This window comes from Chlamydotis macqueenii, chromosome 1, assembly GCF_036417535.1.
Source record: "Chlamydotis macqueenii isolate bChlMac1 chromosome 1, bChlMac1.mat, whole genome shotgun sequence".
Taxonomy (NCBI): domain Eukaryota; kingdom Metazoa; phylum Chordata; class Aves; order Otidiformes; family Otididae; genus Chlamydotis; species Chlamydotis macqueenii.
The window spans coordinates 150,182,053-150,200,831 of NC_141556.1; the positions used below are offsets into that span (position 1 = coordinate 150,182,053).

An 18,779-nucleotide genomic window follows, 5' to 3' on the forward strand; every position below is an offset into this window, starting at 1 on the left:
CTTTCTAATTTTTTTAATAAGAAAATTTTATGGTCATGGGTAACCAAGTCTGTACCAGGATTTACTTATCTCATAGGGAAGGTAATCAAGGCAGTGGAGGTAAAAGGATTCAGTTTACAAGTAAATAACTTCTTACTATGGAGACGGTCTTTTTATGTGTACTGCCTATATGCATACTCCCTCTCTTCCTTCGAGTTGGAATGCTTCCATAACTAATGCTAGATATTCCACAATTCACACTGTTCTACAGGTACTTCCAAAAAGTCGATGGTCAGGATCTGTCAAGGAAACTAAAGCCTGCTCCTTTATTTTTTTCTTGAGTCTTAGCATTTTGAGACTTTAAAGACTACAAGCAGTGAACATAGGGAGTAAAAAAAAATGCTGTAACATATATGTTTAAACAGATTTAAATGTAACTCTGTTTTTCAGCATATTATCATTACTGGTAACTGTTTGCAGGATTTAGACTTTTCAAATGAGGTGATCTTGCAGTACCAAAAGGGTAAAAATGTCAAGTCTCTGAATACCATACTAAGGTAGGATTCCCCCTCACGTGTGTGAAAGGCAGATCTGAAATTATCCTGAGGAACTCTGTTTGAAGCTGTAGTGAAAGGAATGATTTACAGCTTATATCAGATAAACATTGAAATACAAACCATGTAAATGGAAATCCTTCCTCTATTATCCTCTTTTGTGATTTTTATTCATTCTTCTGAAAACAGTGAATAATTACATTGGATTAATAAATGTTTCAGTTTAATATTTTAACCACAGATTAATATCTCTAACTCAGTTAAATGCAGCCTATGATGTTAGGATCAACCTGTGTACTTGGTGAAAGCAAGAAAGTACATCAGAAGTTTAGTTTGCACACACTTTTGTTAATTAATTGCAAGCTTGCTTTTAATACTTTAATTTTGATGAAATACGTATTTGCAGGTTTTAAAAATGAATGCAGTAAATGGAATAATGTCATTTAATTTCTACTGAAGTCATAGCCTTATCTCTAATGAGAAGAAATGTTATTGTCATTATTTTCTTCTTGTTCTAGTAACAGTTGTGTAATGCTTAGCCATTCTGAATTTCGGACCCCTGTCTCATCCACTCCAAAGTACGAAATAAAAGCAACCAATAAATATAAACTTATGTAGAGCCAAGTAGCCACCTTGAACGTAAAGCTTCACTGTGCTTACTTGCAATCTGACATTACAGAATTACAGGTCATAGCGGGTTAGGTTTATTTATGTAAATGCTCCCGTACTGAGTTTGTCATTGTGTTTGAAATACTGTGCTTAGTTCTGAGCTGGTTGTTACAGGAGTGGAGATACGGAAGCAGGGGAAACAAGGCAGGCAAACTGTGACAGAAGAAGTGTTGGAACAAAGCTCCTTTAGGTGTCCTCTGTAAGGGAGAGTTGTGGTTCCTTCAGTGATTCAGGTAGTTCATTAGGCTTCTTCTGGTTTCTTGAGCAAAGGAACCCATAATAGTGCGTAGTTTCAATTTATAATGGTATCTAGGTTATTTGTAAAATGATGTTATTCTCTCTCTCAGGCCTTATTAGAATCAGTCTTTAATAGTTTTACCATGTTGGTTGCTCATAGACATACTGAGTTCAATTAGCACACCAAAAGTTTTCATCCTCTGATGTTTCTGATCAGTGATTTTTCAGGAAAAGCATTTGTTTTTTCTTAGTGTATTGTCTGTGCTTCTAGCAAGTAAGATGATTCTGTTTTTCATGTGTTTTATACCTGTTGCCTTCTAAATGGGCAGCTCCAGCATGGAATTTCATTAGATTATTGCTCTTTTCATGCCACAGTCATTAATTAATACACTAAATAAGCAGAATTGCAAAAATCAGTAATTAAAACTAAAGTTCACTTTTAAAGGCAAAATGTTTTGCTTTGCTTTTAGCCAGTTTCTTACACTACACACTTTCTAGTCCTTCTGCTGACCCCCATCTTCTCCAGTATAATATCACATCTTGCTTTATCAAATGATATTGAAGTCTAGCCAAGTCATAACTGCTATAGCATTTATTTACCAAACAAAAGTATCTGACTACTCTAACACAACATACATATAGTTCCTATTTACATACTTATCGATAAACCTGTAGTATACTCTTTCTTTTTTCCTTTGTCTTATTTAGTCCTGAAAAGATCTTTAGTGTCTTACTGAAGGGTACAGGTATTCAGATTACCTTTTTTTATGTCCAAATCCAACATACGTATATCGCATTGGCTGTTCTCTCTTCACAAGGTGCCACTTCCTGACTTGTTTAACAGTTGTTTAACTCTTCTTGTCGTAAAATTGAGGCAACATTTCTTTCAGAATCCTGGAGTCAGTTCTAGTGTCCCTGACTAAAGGACTCTTTTGTAATTACACGTTTGGGGGGCTTTTTTTGGTCCCTTTTATCAAGATAGAGCGCTGTCCTGGAAACCAGCATATTAGCCAAAGTGCGCACTCAAAAGACTAAAATACCATTAGCTTCCATCCCGTCTTTCTTGTGCTGGCCACAGATGACCACACTACCTCTTTTTTGTTCTATTTTTACTTAAATGACTGGGTTAACTTTTTTTTTTTCCTTAATGAGGGCTGACTAGACTTCACTTTTCATACTATGCTTTTTATTATAAAGGTAGTTTCTGACCTCCAAGGCATAGATTTCTTTTCTGATCTTTTTTGTTTTCCTTATACGCTTTTCATTCCAAGCATCTCTTGTGAAATAAGTATTCCTGCTAATTTTTTCTTACTTTTTTTTTTTGATGAGTGCAACCTTCAGTTGCCATTTGAGAATGCCATTGGTCTCCCATACGTCCTGTCTCATGTCTGCATGAATGTCTTGCACATCTGTCGTAGTTCAGCCCTGATCAGGACCAGACTACGCAGTCTCTCTCCCGCTCCCCCCACCCTCCGAGAGAACAGGGGGAGATGATATAAGAAAAACGGCTCAAGGTTTGAGATAAGGACGGGGAGAAATCCTTAAAGTTACCGTCACGGGCAAAACAGACTCGACTTGGGGAAAACTATTCATTTATTTTCTAAAATTAGCAGGAGAATGAGACAGGGAACAAGATAACCTCCCCCCACCCCTCCCTCTTCCCGGGCTTAACATTATCTCTACTACCTTCCCCTCCCGAGCGGCACGGGGGGGGGAAAAGGGAATGGGGGTCGTGGTCAGTTCATCACGCGTTGTTTTACGCCGCTGTATCATCGTCAGGGGAAGAACTCCTCGCATTCCTCCTCTGCTCCAGCGTGGGGTCCCTCCCACGGGCCACAGTCCTCCGTGAAACTGCTCCGGCGTGGGTCATCTCTTCCACGGGGTGCAGTCCCTCTAGAACAGCTGTCCCAGCGGGCCCTCCACGGGCCACAGCCTCCTTCAGGCCTCCACCTGCTCTGGCGTGGGGTCCTCCACGAGCTGCAGGTGGATCTCTGCCCCTCCATGGACCTCCATGGGCTGCAGGGGGACAACCCGCTCCACCATGGTCTTCACCACGAGTTGCAGAGGAATCTTGGCCAGGAGCCATATTACTCCTCCCCCTCCTTCTGAACTGACCTTGGCGTCTGCAGCCGTTCCTCACAACAGGCTGGCAGACGCCTCTCAGGATCCTTTTTACATCTTATTCACTTCTCATCTCCTCTCCACTTCTTGCAGCCGGGCCGGGCCGAGTTGGGCCCAGTCGGCTGCCCGGCGGGAGGCCAGAGGGTGAGGCCTGCAAGGCCCATGAGGCTCGCGCCTCCCCCTCTCTGCCCCCCGCTCAGCTGCTTCACATCTTCTCCTCCTCTTTTTCCTGTTTTCCCCTTCTTAAATACGTTATCGCAGAGGCGTTATCATGGGACATTCTGCTACCAATTGGCTTGGCCTTGGCCAGCAGCGGGTCCGCCCTAGGCCCGGCCGAGTCCACTGAACAAAGGGGAGCGACTTCTAGCAGTTTCCTACAGAAGCTACCACCTTAGGCCCCCCCTCACTAACAAAACCAGAACATTCCACCCCTCGCCTCTGCGAATTACGTATTTAAGTATTATAAGTAAAATACACACACATCAACAGAAGAAAATAGAATTCCCTGCACCAACATCAAAATAATATCCTCACAACACCAACAGTGGGTAGACAATTAACAAACAATTCACCACTTATCCCTTCACCACAATCAGAACATAAATTCCCCATAATCATTTTGCTCTTTTGTCAAGTTCAATCCCTGTTTTGCCCGTTACTGCTCCCAATTAAACTCAATCCTTATCTCAAATTCCTCGAGCCCCACGTTGGGCGCCAAAATAACTGTCGTAGTTCAGCCCTGATCAGGACCAGACTACGCAGTCTCTCTCCCGCTCCCCCCACCCTCCGAGAGAACAGGGGGAGATGATATAAGAAAAACGGCTCAAGGTTTGAGATAAGGACGGGGAGAAATCCTTAAAGTTACCGTCACGGGCAAAACAGACTCGACTTGGGGAAAACTATTCATTTATTTTCTAAAATTAGCAGGAGAATGAGACAGGGAACAAGATAACCTCCCCCCACCCCTCCCTCTTCCCGGGCTTAACATTATCTCTACTACCTTCCCCTCCCGAGCGGCACGGGGGGGGAAAAGGGAATGGGGGTCGTGGTCAGTTCATCACGCGTTGTTTTACGCCGCTGTATCATCGTCAGGGGAAGAACTCCTCGCATTCCTCCTCTGCTCCAGCGTGGGGTCCCTCCCACGGGCCACAGTCCTCCGTGAAACTGCTCCGGCGTGGGTCATCTCTTCCACGGGGTGCAGTCCCTCTAGAACAGCTGTCCCAGCGGGCCCTCCACGGGCCACAGCCTCCTTCAGGCCTCCACCTGCTCTGGCGTGGGGTCCTCCACGAGCTGCAGGTGGATCTCTGCCCCTCCATGGACCTCCATGGGCTGCAGGGGGACAACCCGCTCCACCATGGTCTTCACCACGAGTTGCAGAGGAATCTTGGCCAGGAGCCATATTACTCCTCCCCCTCCTTCTGAACTGACCTTGGCGTCTGCAGCCGTTCCTCACAACAGGCTGGCAGACGCCTCTCAGGATCCTTTTTACATCTTATTCACTTCTCATCTCCTCTCCACTTCTTGCAGCCGGGCCGGGCCGAGTTGGGCCCAGTCGGCTGCCCGGCGGGAGGCCAGAGGGTGAGGCCTGCAAGGCCCATGAGGCTCGCGCCTCCCCCTCTCTGCCCCCCGCTCAGCTGCTTCACATCTTCTCCTCCTCTTTTTCCTGTTTTCCCCTTCTTAAATACGTTATCGCAGAGGCGTTATCATGGGACATTCTGCTACCAATTGGCTTGGCCTTGGCCAGCAGCGGGTCCGCCCTAGGCCCGGCCGAGTCCACTGAACAAAGGGGAGCGACTTCTAGCAGTTTCCTACAGAAGCTACCACCTTAGGCCCCCCCTCACTAACAAAACCAGAACAACATCCTAGGAAAATGAAGAGCAATTCAGATCATATTGAGGTCAACAGCTATTGGGTGACCAGCTGAAATTGTCACGTAGGTTCTCTTAACTCTGAGTCACCCATGTAGGCATGTACACCTGAGGTGCCTTATGCTGACTGGAATCTCGCCCTGGTTCCACTGTCCATTAACCACTGATGCTTAATAGCCCTGGCTATTGATTACAGGAGAAAAAGTTAAATTCAGCAAATGGTTCAAGTCTCATAGGTGACTGTATTATAGAGAATTGGTTATTAGCCACATATAAGTGATATTACTGTTTCCTTGTAAGTGTTTCTGCTGTGGGGCACAGTTAGTTTACTTTTGCATTAGTTAACTTCTCCATGGTAGTAGACAGTGCTGCATCACTCACTGGCATTGCTGTCACATATTCTCCATTCTCCTGACAGATCCTCATGCTACTAGAAATGAGGCAAAACCGTAGTCGTTAATTTGTTAAAACATGAACTTAAAGTTGGCATTCTTGACAGTCTTCATTTTCTGACATGGCATAGCTTTAGGTATAAACCAGAATTTTCCGGATAATTATAGCTGGTGAGATTTTATGCTGTGAGTGACTGATTACTTTGAGGGTAAATTTCAGATTAATTCTGTCAGCAGTGATAAATTGCTCATTGTTCATTGCAGTCTACCAATCAAGTTAAGCTAATGCAACTACAACATGCTGCAGTTTTTTAAGGATACCAGTGAAGGCTTTTGCAAATTATTTTCAATTGTGCCAAAGTCCTGTCAAGATGGATTCCAATTTCGTTTGTCTAAAATACTTAATAAAAACAAAATCTGTGCAGATCTAAACCACCGAAATATTTTAAAATGTGAGGCTCACATTCTTTTAGTTCATCAGCTAGACACGCATTTAAATTATATGCTTGTTTTGTACATTTTCTGATTACTTAGAATGTGTTCTGCAAAAGCTTATCTGAAGTGAGTATATAAGCAGTGTACAGAAAGTCCATTTAAACATGTGCCTTTATCAGTTTGTTTTCACATAATTGAACTTTGCGAACTTTTAGAAATTATTTCCACTTTGCCTCTTCTGTTTTGCAGTAAAAATCCTTCTATCTTAAAAGTAATGCATATCTTTTACATTGGTTTGTAGGCTTCACAGTCAAAACATTCTTACAGCATATATATGTGTGTGTGTCTGTGTATATTTAAGTTTAATAATTTTAAGGAACCAGGAAGAGCAATGCAGCAAAAAAATGTTCAGGTCAGCTGAATACAGTATTTGTTTACCCCTGCAGAAAAGGAATGTAAAGCATTTTATGGCTATATGATGATATTTATAGGAGTAAATTGTAGTAGGACCTCCCTCTTCATCTCAGCAGTCTTCTTACCTTCAGATCTCTCATGAATGTGAGTCTGAAGTCATGTTAAATGAGAGATTTCTAAAGCCATTTGTTGTTTTAACAGGCAATAGAAAGAAGAAAAATCTTTCCTTTCAATTTCCTTCTCAAATGTCAGTGTTATCATACATTTATTTACACTTTTCTGTTCTTATCTTTCTGATAAACGTCTCTGGTAAGTAAGAGATACTGTTTCAGATTTTTATTGTTAAAACTGACTTCATCAGTGCTGCAGTGCAGATTGGTAGGACCATTTGTGTTTCTTGGGAATAGGCAGTCATTTGTAGGAACTCTAGCAAATTGTAGAAGAATTTCTAGAAAGTTGTAGTTTTGTAGAATTTCTATAAAGTTATCATAATTTGTTGTCCTAGATTTTTCTTGCTTTAGAGAAGGTTATCTCTTGTTGCTATCTGTATAGAAATTTTTACTTCAAGCATTTCTAAGTGATAGAAATGTTTTGATACGAAGTACTGTTAAAATAGTAGGCTTGTGTTCATTGGGCTTTGCGTATTTGCTGTTTCTGTTTGTAGTTTTGTCACCTCTTCTCATGGATTTTAGCAAGTTAAACTTAGTAGGGCATGATACTGTCATACTAGAAGTGAATTCTAGGTTAATTATTTTTCCAAGTTTGAGACACTGCTGTATGTACTTAACTTCAGAGTTCTGCCATAGAGAGCAGTGACTCAGTAAAGAGCGCCGAATCTTGAGTGGCTGTCAGTCATGTATCACTACATTTCACACATACTGTGAACTCATCTAAGGATTTTCTGCCTGCTGTAGTTGACAGATGGCCCTGAGTTTTTGGTGTCACAATTTCTGAAAAATAATACCTCTGCAGCCAAAGTAGATAAATATTAAAAGAAATATGCCCTGAGTAACTATATGCTGGAGACTGTGTTTGTACATGCCAAGGGGCAGAATGCAGTCAATAGTGACTTCTCGTGTTGGATTCCTGACAAATTTGTTCAGTTCTGTTACCTATTGAGTTGTACGTCAGAATAATCTCCTCTTCCTCCATTAAATTTTCCTTAGAGAATATATCCTTCTCATCTTTTTCTTTTTTTGTGAAATCAGCATTCTACTGATCCCTTGTGATATTTGATAAATAGGCATTTTCAGTTCAATTCAAACATATCTGGCAAATGATTTCATTATATTTATTTATTTTATATAAATATGTATTTATGCACATGTAAAAAATACTTTCTTCAGCATGAACCTTATTTTTCATCTAATGCAGGCCGTGCCCTTTTCTTTCTTCCTTTTAGGAATTCTCCTGTAACTTTCACTTTTCGGTTCGTTTGCTTTTAATGTATTGTGGTTTCTGCAGGTAGAAATGCAGTAGTAGTTCACTATTCCAGTATGCATGATGTTTTTCTTGTCTTAGAAGCTGTCAGTGATACTTAATACATCACTTCAGTCATAACATTCTATCTTTAATTGAAGACTGTAAGCTAAAATAAAATCACAAATAAAGTCTTTACTGACAGAATAAAAAAAATTATGTATTTATTATTTTTTCAGTATATTTTTTACTGGTTACTGCTTACATTTCTACTTTACTTTCATTCTGGTTTTATATTTATTACTGTTACAATTTTAAGACAGCAAATTGTAACTGAAAATAGTACTAAAAGTGAGAGGAATGCATGCATAAAACCATAAATGGATTGAACATGGTAGAAAGAATGCGAGAAACGTGGAAGTAGAAGTAAACAGAAAAATAAATTAATTTATAACCATTTATTGCCTTGATAATGTATGTATCTTGGAATAGTTACTGTTTTGTGTTGCTTTGGGTAAAGGACAGGCGACACTTAGATGTGCAAACCACAAAACATCTGCCTGCCTTTTCCAAACTTCATAGTACATCAGGTGTCATCTTGCTTTTTATTGCTGCAAGGTTGGCCTCTTGCTACCAAAGTCTGTTATCCCACGTCTGTGTAATTTCCATCCACACATTCCATTCTGTATTTTGTGGATTCTGCCGAAAACATCTCCACTGAAAAGAGAGGAAAGATTACGTGTAGCTGTAGCTTCTCTGATGTGTACTAAAGGTATTTGCTGGTTTTCAGTCTCTTCGTCTGGCAGCGTAAACCAGCAGAGGCCCACAATTCTCGTTGACTTCACTGTATAGTATAATGTATGATAAGATGTACTCAGCATCGAGGGTCATTTGTCAGTGTAGCCAAATGACATGACATTGCTTTGCGAAAAATAGAGGTTTTGAAAGATCTTCTTCCTAACAGTAACATCTAGGAATTACTGAGTTCTTGTTGAATATTCAGTATAAATGACCGGCTCGGAGAAAATCAGTTGTTTAGGTTCTAGGCTGACTTTAATTGTCAAGTTGATTTTTTTTTTTTTTAAGCCCTGTTCCAAAAAGTTTGTATCAGTAAGCATCCTGAAATAAATTAAAACCTTGAATTCACTCCAAGGCTACTTGTTGTATGTAATAAGTTGTATGTCCTTGGACAAGGAATGGGAAAGTTTTGACCAGAAAGTACATCCAATCATCTTTATACTGATAAAAGTATCTTGACGTCCTATTTATAAATTACAGTATTCAGAGTATTTGCGAATAATTTTTTTAATGTCTGTGTTTATTGGTTTATATTGCAGTTTCTTATTAAGTATAACATATTAAATATTTTTAACATTATGCAAACATTAAAATATTTTACTCACGTCTGCATTCTTCTAATGCAAATGCCCTATGCTGTATAAAAGACTATTAATCTTAACAAAGAATTCAATTGTTCTTTATTTCCATTATGCTTTTGCTATAAATTAATCTGTAATATCAGAACCAAGAATAAGAAGGGAACTGATTTAACCTTTTTCTGAAGTTATTAGATTTTGGGGAACAGGATAGAGGGAAACGTTATACAATATGACTTTAAAATTCATCCACTATTTGAAGGGAGTTTTGTTGATGTTTAAATGTTCTTATCCAACTCTTACTTTTACCTCTCTATTATTATTTTGCCTGTCTTGAAACAGAGTACAGTGACAGTGTTTTGATGATGAAAAGCTGCCAGGTATCACATTCGCTTCTACAGGTACTATCCCTGTCCATGTGATTTGCAGCAGCTTAAAATATTTCCTTGTGAGTCTTTTTGTGTGACTTAATGTTCCCCTTACATATCAAAAGGAAAGAACCATGATAAATAAGTATTGAATAACCATGTTCAAGATAAGAATTTTTGTTTGACTTGAAAATTGTTCTGTTTCCTGTTTTCCTTTGTTCTCAAGGGAATAGGCTTTGTTTTAATAGAAGGGTCGTTAATGTCAGAAGTCTTAGGAACTTGCATTTTTTCAGTTCCTAGTTTTACCTGAGTTTTGCATCATATGCCCAGCATAAACCTAATTATTTCATTGTTCTAATAGTTGCGCAATATAAGGCATTTAAAGCCCTTTGAAGTTATCAATAGCTGTTTTACTTTTCCCTGCACTGAGCTCTGTGATACAGTTTTAAAATTATTTTATTTTACAGGTTCCTTACAGCCTTTCCTGGAAGCCTGCAGTAATGAATCCTTCTTCCGTACTTGCTCTATATTGCTTCGAAGTTCTAAGTTAGATATTCAGATTTTGGAAAAGCTCTGTGTTTTACTGCAAAAACTCTCCAGAATAAAGTAATCCTTTACTACCATTATTCTGTTATTATTAGATCAGCAAACCTGAGGACCTTTATCTTTCTCTTTTTTCAAAAGCTCCTCTCTGATTTGCTGTTTATTTGCTCTAACGTAGACAATGCTGGGCTTTCTCTGTTAGCAGTTAAATTTAAACTGTTTGTGTCACAGATATGTAAGACAAGACTCTCAATTTGCTTATAAATCCAGTTCAGTTCACAGAATACAAACTAAAAAGTAAAAACAAACTAAAGAGGAAATATTCCTTATGTATGCAGATGATAAAAATGCTTAGAAGAGAAGCCTTCTTTTCTTATGCCTTGACCTTCAGTTTTACTCAGCTACTTGGTAATAATCTCCTTTGAAAATTTAGCCTAATCTGTGACTTACATTCAAGTTTCATCAGTTTTCATTTCCTTCAAAAACAAAATGTAAAGTCTTGAGCCATGTAAGCCCTTCTGGGAATGTAAATCTTTATAAAATATGGTCCCATTGCTTACTGGTTATTGGTTTATTGTAACAAAGTTCTTCATCATATCAGTAGTGATGTGCTGCTGAGCTCGAACTGGTGCATTACTTAATGGGATTGTTTCATTTATAAAAGCAGGGACCTAAACTGAGCCATTTTTTACATTAGACATTAGTTGTTGACAAAACTGAGGTTTTTATTTGACTTTGTTTGGAAAAAACATTGAACAAAAAAAAAATTATTTTTCTGTAAAATAATCTAATATAAATCATAACTTACATTGAAAATATACTAAAAGTAAAATTTGCTGAGAAATCCTAATTACTTAATTTTTAAAATTTATTGTTTCTGGAATCTTATTTCACATTAGTGAAACCGTGTTATAGCCTTTCCTTGGGCTTTCGTTATACCACATGTAAATACCACTTACTCAAGTGATTTTCGGTGATTTTTCTCACCATGCATTGATAACCTTCTGCTTGGAGACGTTATATGCAAGGTAAAGGAATTATATGAAACTCCCAATATAATGCACATTTTTCTTCATTGAAAAAATAATTTCCTGTAGAATCTTTAGTGTTTAGATGAAACCTCTAAATTTTCAATTGACAATTATTTTATGTGAAATCTTTTGCAGAAGCAATAAGAAGATGTTTGAATTGTTTGCTCTTCACCAGATGATCCAAGAACTACATAGGACTACAAATCCAGATCATGCTTTCCTCTGTATAAACCTTAATTCAATTCTTTTGAATCTGGGATTGTCAAGGAGTAACTCTCTTACCTCCAGTCTAAAGACAAGTCACTAGCACTGTCTTTCAATCTAATTATTGTTCTGTATAATTTATACCAGCTGCCTATGTTACTTGAAATTTGGATACTTTTTTTTTTACTGTTTTTTATAAATAAATTAAGCAGAAACTCAGTGCTCTGTAAGTTACTCTGCCTTATGTGGAATTTCGTTTATATTTCCCTCATTCATAAAGAGGAAAATGAAAAATTGCACAATATACTAAATGGCTTTCTTCAATACTTTTTAAAGAAGTGAAATAATGCTGCTGTTCTGAATGACTCGTGCAATCTAAGCAATTGAATCCGCTGAGGAAGCAGATCAGAAATATCAACCTTTCCTTACAGGTATGAATCTTAGTTACCTTTGATTCTTCTTTTATAAATTCATTTATTTGTTTTCTGTTTGATAAGTAACAGGCAGGTATCTTTTGAGATAATTACAGTTTTAATGATTAAAACCAGATTTTGATGTAATGTAACTAGATATGTTGAATGAGAAATTTTGTTGGCTTAATTTCAGAATGTAGTAGTGTTTGTTTGATTTTTTCCTGTATTTATGCAACATTTATTATTTTATCCTGCCTTGTATGAATTTCTAGTGTAACTTTGGGTTGTAATATCTCTGAAAATGTAAATAAAAACATTTCTTAAAATGTCTGGCAATATTAATCCCTAATGTAAAATTATTGTATTTTATTGTTTCTGCTACATTTTATGTTAATTTGCAATACAGTCCTCATTTGGTCTCTTAGTACCCATGGTTCTGAGTGTTATTAATGTATTTTTGTTTGCCACAATTCAGTGTTCAGAAGTTCTTACACATAGGAGTTAGGACACTTTTTAAAAATTCAAATTAGTCTTCTGTTTCTGATTTCTGATTTGTACTGTAAGTACTGAAACACTTGTAAAATTGGAACTGCAGTTAAAACTTAAGGATCTGCTGTATGTTAGTCTTTGACTAACACTGGCAGTCAGTATAAAACTTCAGAGAGGTTTACTTCTCATTTTCATACACTTTTTTCTTGATTTTCCTTTGTATTTTTTACCAGAAGACTTTGAACTGAGTCTCTGAAGTTGAATTCTAACTGTAAATATTTTTCTAGCAATTTGACTAACATTTCTGACAAGCTTTCTTATGAAAGAAGTCTACATCAGATTGGGCTCCAAGTTTGTCCGGAAGGGAGAGCAAGCAGCATTGTTTTTTAGTACTTTTGGGCAGGAAACCAATTTTAGGTAGGTTTTAAATAACACTAATCATAGCTAACAGCTTTTGCTGACAATAGATTATGTTTTAGAATAAGTATTTCTTAATCAGTAGTTTCGGTTTTCTGTCAGATTTACCAGTAGTGCAAAAGCTTGGCTGGAGATAACATCCTTTTATTTAGGAAGTGTATTTCCAGTCCTCATGTGCTGCACCATCTGCTTGGTCATTAAAAATACTAGAAAATTAATAACCAAAAAAGCTATAGAAAGCTGTTAGGTTTCCTATAGCCACAGGAATGTTGATTGTGCTCTTGGCTTTCAGCCTTTGTGACTGTTGTTTGATAACCAACTGATCTTCCTTGTAGTACCAGTTTAACACAAGGTGTTCATCTAATCAGGGCAAAGGTAATGTGGTAAAAGAGGTGCACAGAGTATGGCACGTAGAGCTGACACTGTTGGTCCCTTGTGTTTCATGTGCAGTAATGTTTACAGTCTGAAAAGATGAATCACTGTTAATTTCAGGTTTTAATGATCTAGAATATTTCTGTTAAAATGAAAAAAAAAAGTAATCTGTTAAATATTAATGTAGTTAAATTGATTGATGAACTAAAGGTGAGAGTAATGATTTTGGTCTTAAGTAAATTTTAACTGGCCTGTGAAGAAAAATACAAGTTCTTGATTTCACATTCATATTACAGTAAAATAAAAATTATCAGAAATAAAGAAATAAATGAGTTACGGAAATGAATATGAAGTGTCTTGTGAATAATAGATATTTCTGTAAATAAAAAAGCTATAGTAAAGTTCCAAAATGTGCGTGTGATTTTTGGCCTCAGGGTAATAATTCTGGGGTAAAAATGAAAGTCACAAATGCGCTCTAGTAGAGCCCCATGGAGGCTAGACTTGCGAGGGCAGAAGTGAATAGTTTTGAAGCCAGTTGTTGACAGACAACTTATAGTAGTTCCTTAGTACATTGTCATAAAACTGCAGTGAAGATATTTAAAGAATATAAACCATGCCATGTTTTTTCCCAAATTTATTACTAATCAATCCTGTTAGTGCAGAGATATTTATGAATTCTCCTAATATTTAGAAAGGTAAAAGAATTATGAATTTGGAATTGGTTTTATTTGCCATGAGATTTTCAGTTTGCATTGGATTGCATCTTTAAACGTACATCATTTTATGGGACATGCGGACTATAAATACAAGTTAAAAAATTCTTACAACGATATGATTTCAGGATCAGAGACTTCAGGCAAAGTAAAATGTCAGTCTACCAAAAATGGATCTAAAATGATCGTAAGTAATAAACTGAAATTGAGATGTTAGCTCTATTCTGTTCCATTTTGTAATTGGTTACCTAGAGTAACTAAGCTGACTAATAACGATGTTTACATTAGAAGCATGGATAACCTAGCTTGCCTTCGTCATTAACAGGCAGAAGCGGGTACCCCTACCAATATTGTACCAAAATCAGAGGGAAATTTTTTTTGTAGTTGTTAAATTAACCTGAAAGGTGAAAGTACGCGGAAGGCAACATATTTTAAAGAACTTTTATTCACAATCAGCATCAATGTCTAAAATACATGATTTAACTTACCAGAGCAGATTTAAAAGGAGCTGTAAGCAGAGCTTATAATTCAGAGCTCTGACACTGTGTCTTTTAATTATGTACTGAATTCTTCACCTAAGACTTATACAGCTTCAGGGATTGATGGTCTGATAGCATTTATTTTCAGGATAACACATTTAAATTTAGTGCAGAAAGTCTGAAAATTTGGTCTATGAATCAATTTGGTAATCTTCCACTTTTCAAATGGTTAGGGGAACTGTGGTGGCAAAGCAGGGACCCCTTGTGCTCCTCTTAATAATATAATACACACACATTCTTAAAATACACAAAAAAAAAGATTTTAAACGTAGTAGTGCTGTGCAGTGTTGTGATCCTACCTTTGACATCCCCCTGAGAAACACTGCCATGGGCAAAGGCATCGTTATGTCCTGTACTGACTCTTGTAGTGTGCTGTGTCAAAACCACCACTGTCCTTTGTCGAAACCAGATGCATTTTCAGCTGATGAAAGCCTTCAATGCCGTCTTCTGACCGTGGTTAGGAACATTCCTGTTTATTAGACTTTTGTTTTTTACGTAATTCTGAAAGCAAGGGTCTTGTATATTTATGACTAGCTGATCACTACCAGAAGAGATTACCTGGAACAAAACCACTTACTGTTTACTTGCTGGTAGCTACTTTTTTTTAAGAGAAAGGTCCTGAGTTGAAATATAACAAGACATAACTCACAAGACATTCTGATCTGTGAAGTCACACTGAGAGAATCACCCGAGAAAAAGAGATCCAAGAAGGCATATATATATATTTTTTTTTTTTTCTTTTCCAAAACCAATTCTCTCTGTGCCCATTACTGAAGGATATTTAGACTGATCCCAAGGAATATTTCCCTGAATATACCACGTCTCTGATCACTACTTAATAGTAAGTAACTGCTCTGGTAGACACACAAGCAAGGGCTGTAAACTCGGTGGCCAGGATACTGCTAACGACAGTAGCTGTGAAAGCCCAGCATAGGATGACATTCCTATTAATAAGTTTACTTTAAGGTCATCTTCAGCTCCATAAAATGGCATCCTTGGTGCAGTTAGTTATGGAGAAAAATTAAAATAATCCATCCAGCTTATGGAAAAAAAAAAAAAAGTATGTGGTACAAGAGTTCCAACAGGAGCATAATAATCCACCCACACATCAGCTTTTTGGAAAACCAGAATGCCTTTGAAGAAGGTTAGAGGTAACAAGTGTTGCAAAACTAGTTTTTGTCCTTTGAAGAAATAGTATTCTAGTATGTGGGTTCAAGAGCTATTTATGTAAGAAATGCAAATAAACAGAATTTCTCTGTTCCACGGTTGTTCCCAAAATGTAGCAGTTTGAAGTCCTCCTGGTTTGTCTTCCTCCACGACTTTTTTTTTCACAGCAGCCTTGCACATCAAGGCCAAATTCCAGAAACAAATGCCTGACTCTGCTTCCTTCCTGTTTCGGTTGTCTTTCTACTAATCCGTCTTCAGTGTTACCGCCTCCTGATTTTTCATTTACTTCTGTGTGGTGGATTAAATTGGAACATCTTTGTGTATTCCTGAACTCTCTTGCGATACTAACTTGAATCCTGTTACAAGCTTGTTTTTAAAGCAGCCTCTCTCACCAACTATAAAAAGATCAATTCTCTTTTTTTTTAAAAAAAAAGATGATGGACAATTGAGATGCCTGTGTGTGACCTGTGTAACAGCAAATCACTGACATCTTCTGCAGCAGAGCGTGCAAAGGCTTCTTAACGTTCTTCCATAATAAAAGTATTCAGACTGGTCTAGTTTCACAGAACACCAGCGAAAAGGAATCAACATTTTTCTGTCCTTGAAGAGTGGTTCATAGTGACAAATTAATGCCTGAGGTAACGGGTGCTATGCATTATAAATCATAGCACAGTAAATAATCAGAAGAGCTTATTTGGCTATGGGGGAAATAGAATATATGTGCAATATCGTGTGTCTAGAACTAGATATAGGCAGACAGTGCATTCTTACTCTGTTTATATTGATATATTTACTGGAATATGCACTAGGAAGCCTTTCCAGTACATAATAAGGACATGAGTTCTTGCTTTTCATTATCAGAGGAGTATAGAGGTTGCTTGCAGAAGAATGACTTGCATACAGAAGTCATTGTTTTACCTCTGGGTCATGATTTTCACCTGAACAGTAAGGTTTTTTTCTCATCTCTTAAATATGCCCTCCTTATGACAAAGCAGGACTTCTAAACAGTATGAGGCTTTTGAGTTCAATGTGGAGAGGTAAAACTGCCATGCCTTTTCAGCTCATCTTCCAACTCATACTGCTGGGCATTTACTCACGTTATCTTCTTGATCATGGGTAATTGATTAATGATCCCAAATTATAGAATATGGAGCAATTCTCTGTTGTTGCTTTATGCTGCAAAGAGAGACCCCACCTTTTCAGCCCACCTTACCTCTGTCCTTTCTTTTTATTAATGTCACCAGACTAGGGCCATCAGATATCAAACACTATGGAGAAGGCAGTTCCTGAGTCCAACCTAAGATCAGAGAGAGTCTGCAAAGTCCAGCAAGTTTCTCTCGGGAATAACAGATTATACTGGTCAGGCTAGGAAGCTGGGATTTGGTGGGAAAGGTCTTGCAAGGTAGTAAGTATTAACCTTACCTAGGAGGAACTTTCCACAAAGTCACCCGAAAGGCTAGTGATGGACTTGGGCCTGCTGATACAAAACAAACAAACAAAAAAAGCCCTAATGCTATTTTTTACAGTGTCCATGACATCGGCTGTAGAAGTCCGTGTGGCAAAACCTTGAGCTGACCAGAGCTTTGTATGAAGCTCTTAATCTTTTATTTTAAGTAGCATTTCCAAGGGCTTAAAGAGTCTTTTCAACTTGAAAGCTGGGTTTTATCGGAGTATAAAGAAGAACAATTGGCTTTTAAGAAAAAAAAAAAAGAAAGAAAGAAAAGTGCACATCAAAAAGGAAATAAAAGATCTTGTTTATAATTTTCTCCTTCACCGGCTCATTTCCTTAGAGAGTGGCTCTTAATTTTTATTCCAACTCTAAGAACTTTGTGTTTGCAGCACATTCTGTGCATCTCCTCTAACTCCCAGAAACATTCATAGAATCATAGAATGGTTTGGGTTGGAAGGGACCTTCAAAGGTCATGTAGTCCAACCCCCCTGCAAGAAGCAGGGACATCCCTGACTAGGTCAGGTTGCTCAGAGCCTCATCCAGCCTGGCCTTGAACGTTTCTAGGGATGGGGCTTCTACCACCTTTCTGGGCAACCTGTTCCAGTGTTCTATAACTCGCATTGTAAAAATTTTTTTCCTAATTTCCAATCTAAATCTACCCCCCACTATTTTAAAACCATTACTCCTTGTCCTATTGCAACAGGCCCTACTAAACAGCCTCTCCCCATCTTTCCTGTAGGCCCCCTTGACGTACTGGAAGACCGCTATCAGGTCTCCGTGGAGCCTTCTCTTCTCCAGGCTGAACAGCCCCAACTCTCTCAGCCTGTCCTCTTTACATCACAACTATTTGAGGCCTTCACCTCTACCTGCCCTTGCCCTTAGCAGTGGTCTCCCATTCCCTGCTGTGCTGCAGAGCCTCTGTTTTCTCACTCTGCCTCCCAGCCTTTCCCACCTTGCCTTCTTGAAGCCCCTCTTGCTGCTGACATGTTCTGTTGCCCTGAAGGAGGGCACAATTTTTTCCTCTGCCCAGAGGAAAAGCCTGAAACAGTTTGTGGCAATCAGGGCAGGGCAAAACAGTAGCCTTTCCACTCTGCTGTGAAAAGGCAGCCTTTTGAAGGAATATAATATTGTACTCTAACTGTGATTTTTTTCTTTTTTTCCTTATCTTCTTTTATCTCTAGGGCACAGAATGTGTGGCATTTGTTGTGATGAATAAGACAACACGCTTCCAAGGATGATCAAAGTGGATCTGTAGCTGTGTAAAGACATGTTATGGGTTACTCAAGTTAAAAATCACTGTACCTGAGCACATACACTGATGTAAGTGACCGTTTTTTTCCCCCTGTTCAGTCTGGTCTTTCAGCACTAGGTTAAAAAGCTCAGACCAAGACAATGAGTGTTTCCTAAAGAAGTGCTGTCAGGAGCTGAAAAAAAAAAATTTCTAAAAGCAAAAATATAAATTGGCTTCTCTATACCAAAAGCAAGATTGATACTTCACTCTGAAGAAGACAGTCTGTGGCTGACCAACTTCTTGCTGGAGAGGTGGAGCCACCTCTAAGCAAGGGTGGTCATGTTTTGTTCAGAGTTTGGATCGCTGAAGTAAGTTTGG

General features: G+C 38.2%; 1 protein-coding gene across 2 annotated transcripts in view; it reads left to right on the top strand.

The window, feature by feature from the left end:
- CCDC138 (coiled-coil domain containing 138) overlaps positions 1-12,361 on the top strand; it is a 38,420-nt gene extending 26,059 nt beyond the window's left edge. For both annotated transcript variants that reach the window (XM_086741017.1, XM_086741024.1), the window contains exons 14-15: positions 10,300-10,438; positions 11,542-12,361. In XM_086741017.1, the coding sequence (XP_086597143.1) occupies positions 10,300-10,438; positions 11,542-11,713 (311 nt within the window). In that variant the 3' untranslated portion in view covers positions 11,714-12,361. The remainder of the gene's footprint in view (positions 1-10,299; positions 10,439-11,541) is intronic.
- Positions 12,362-18,779: the final 6,418 nt, after the last annotated feature.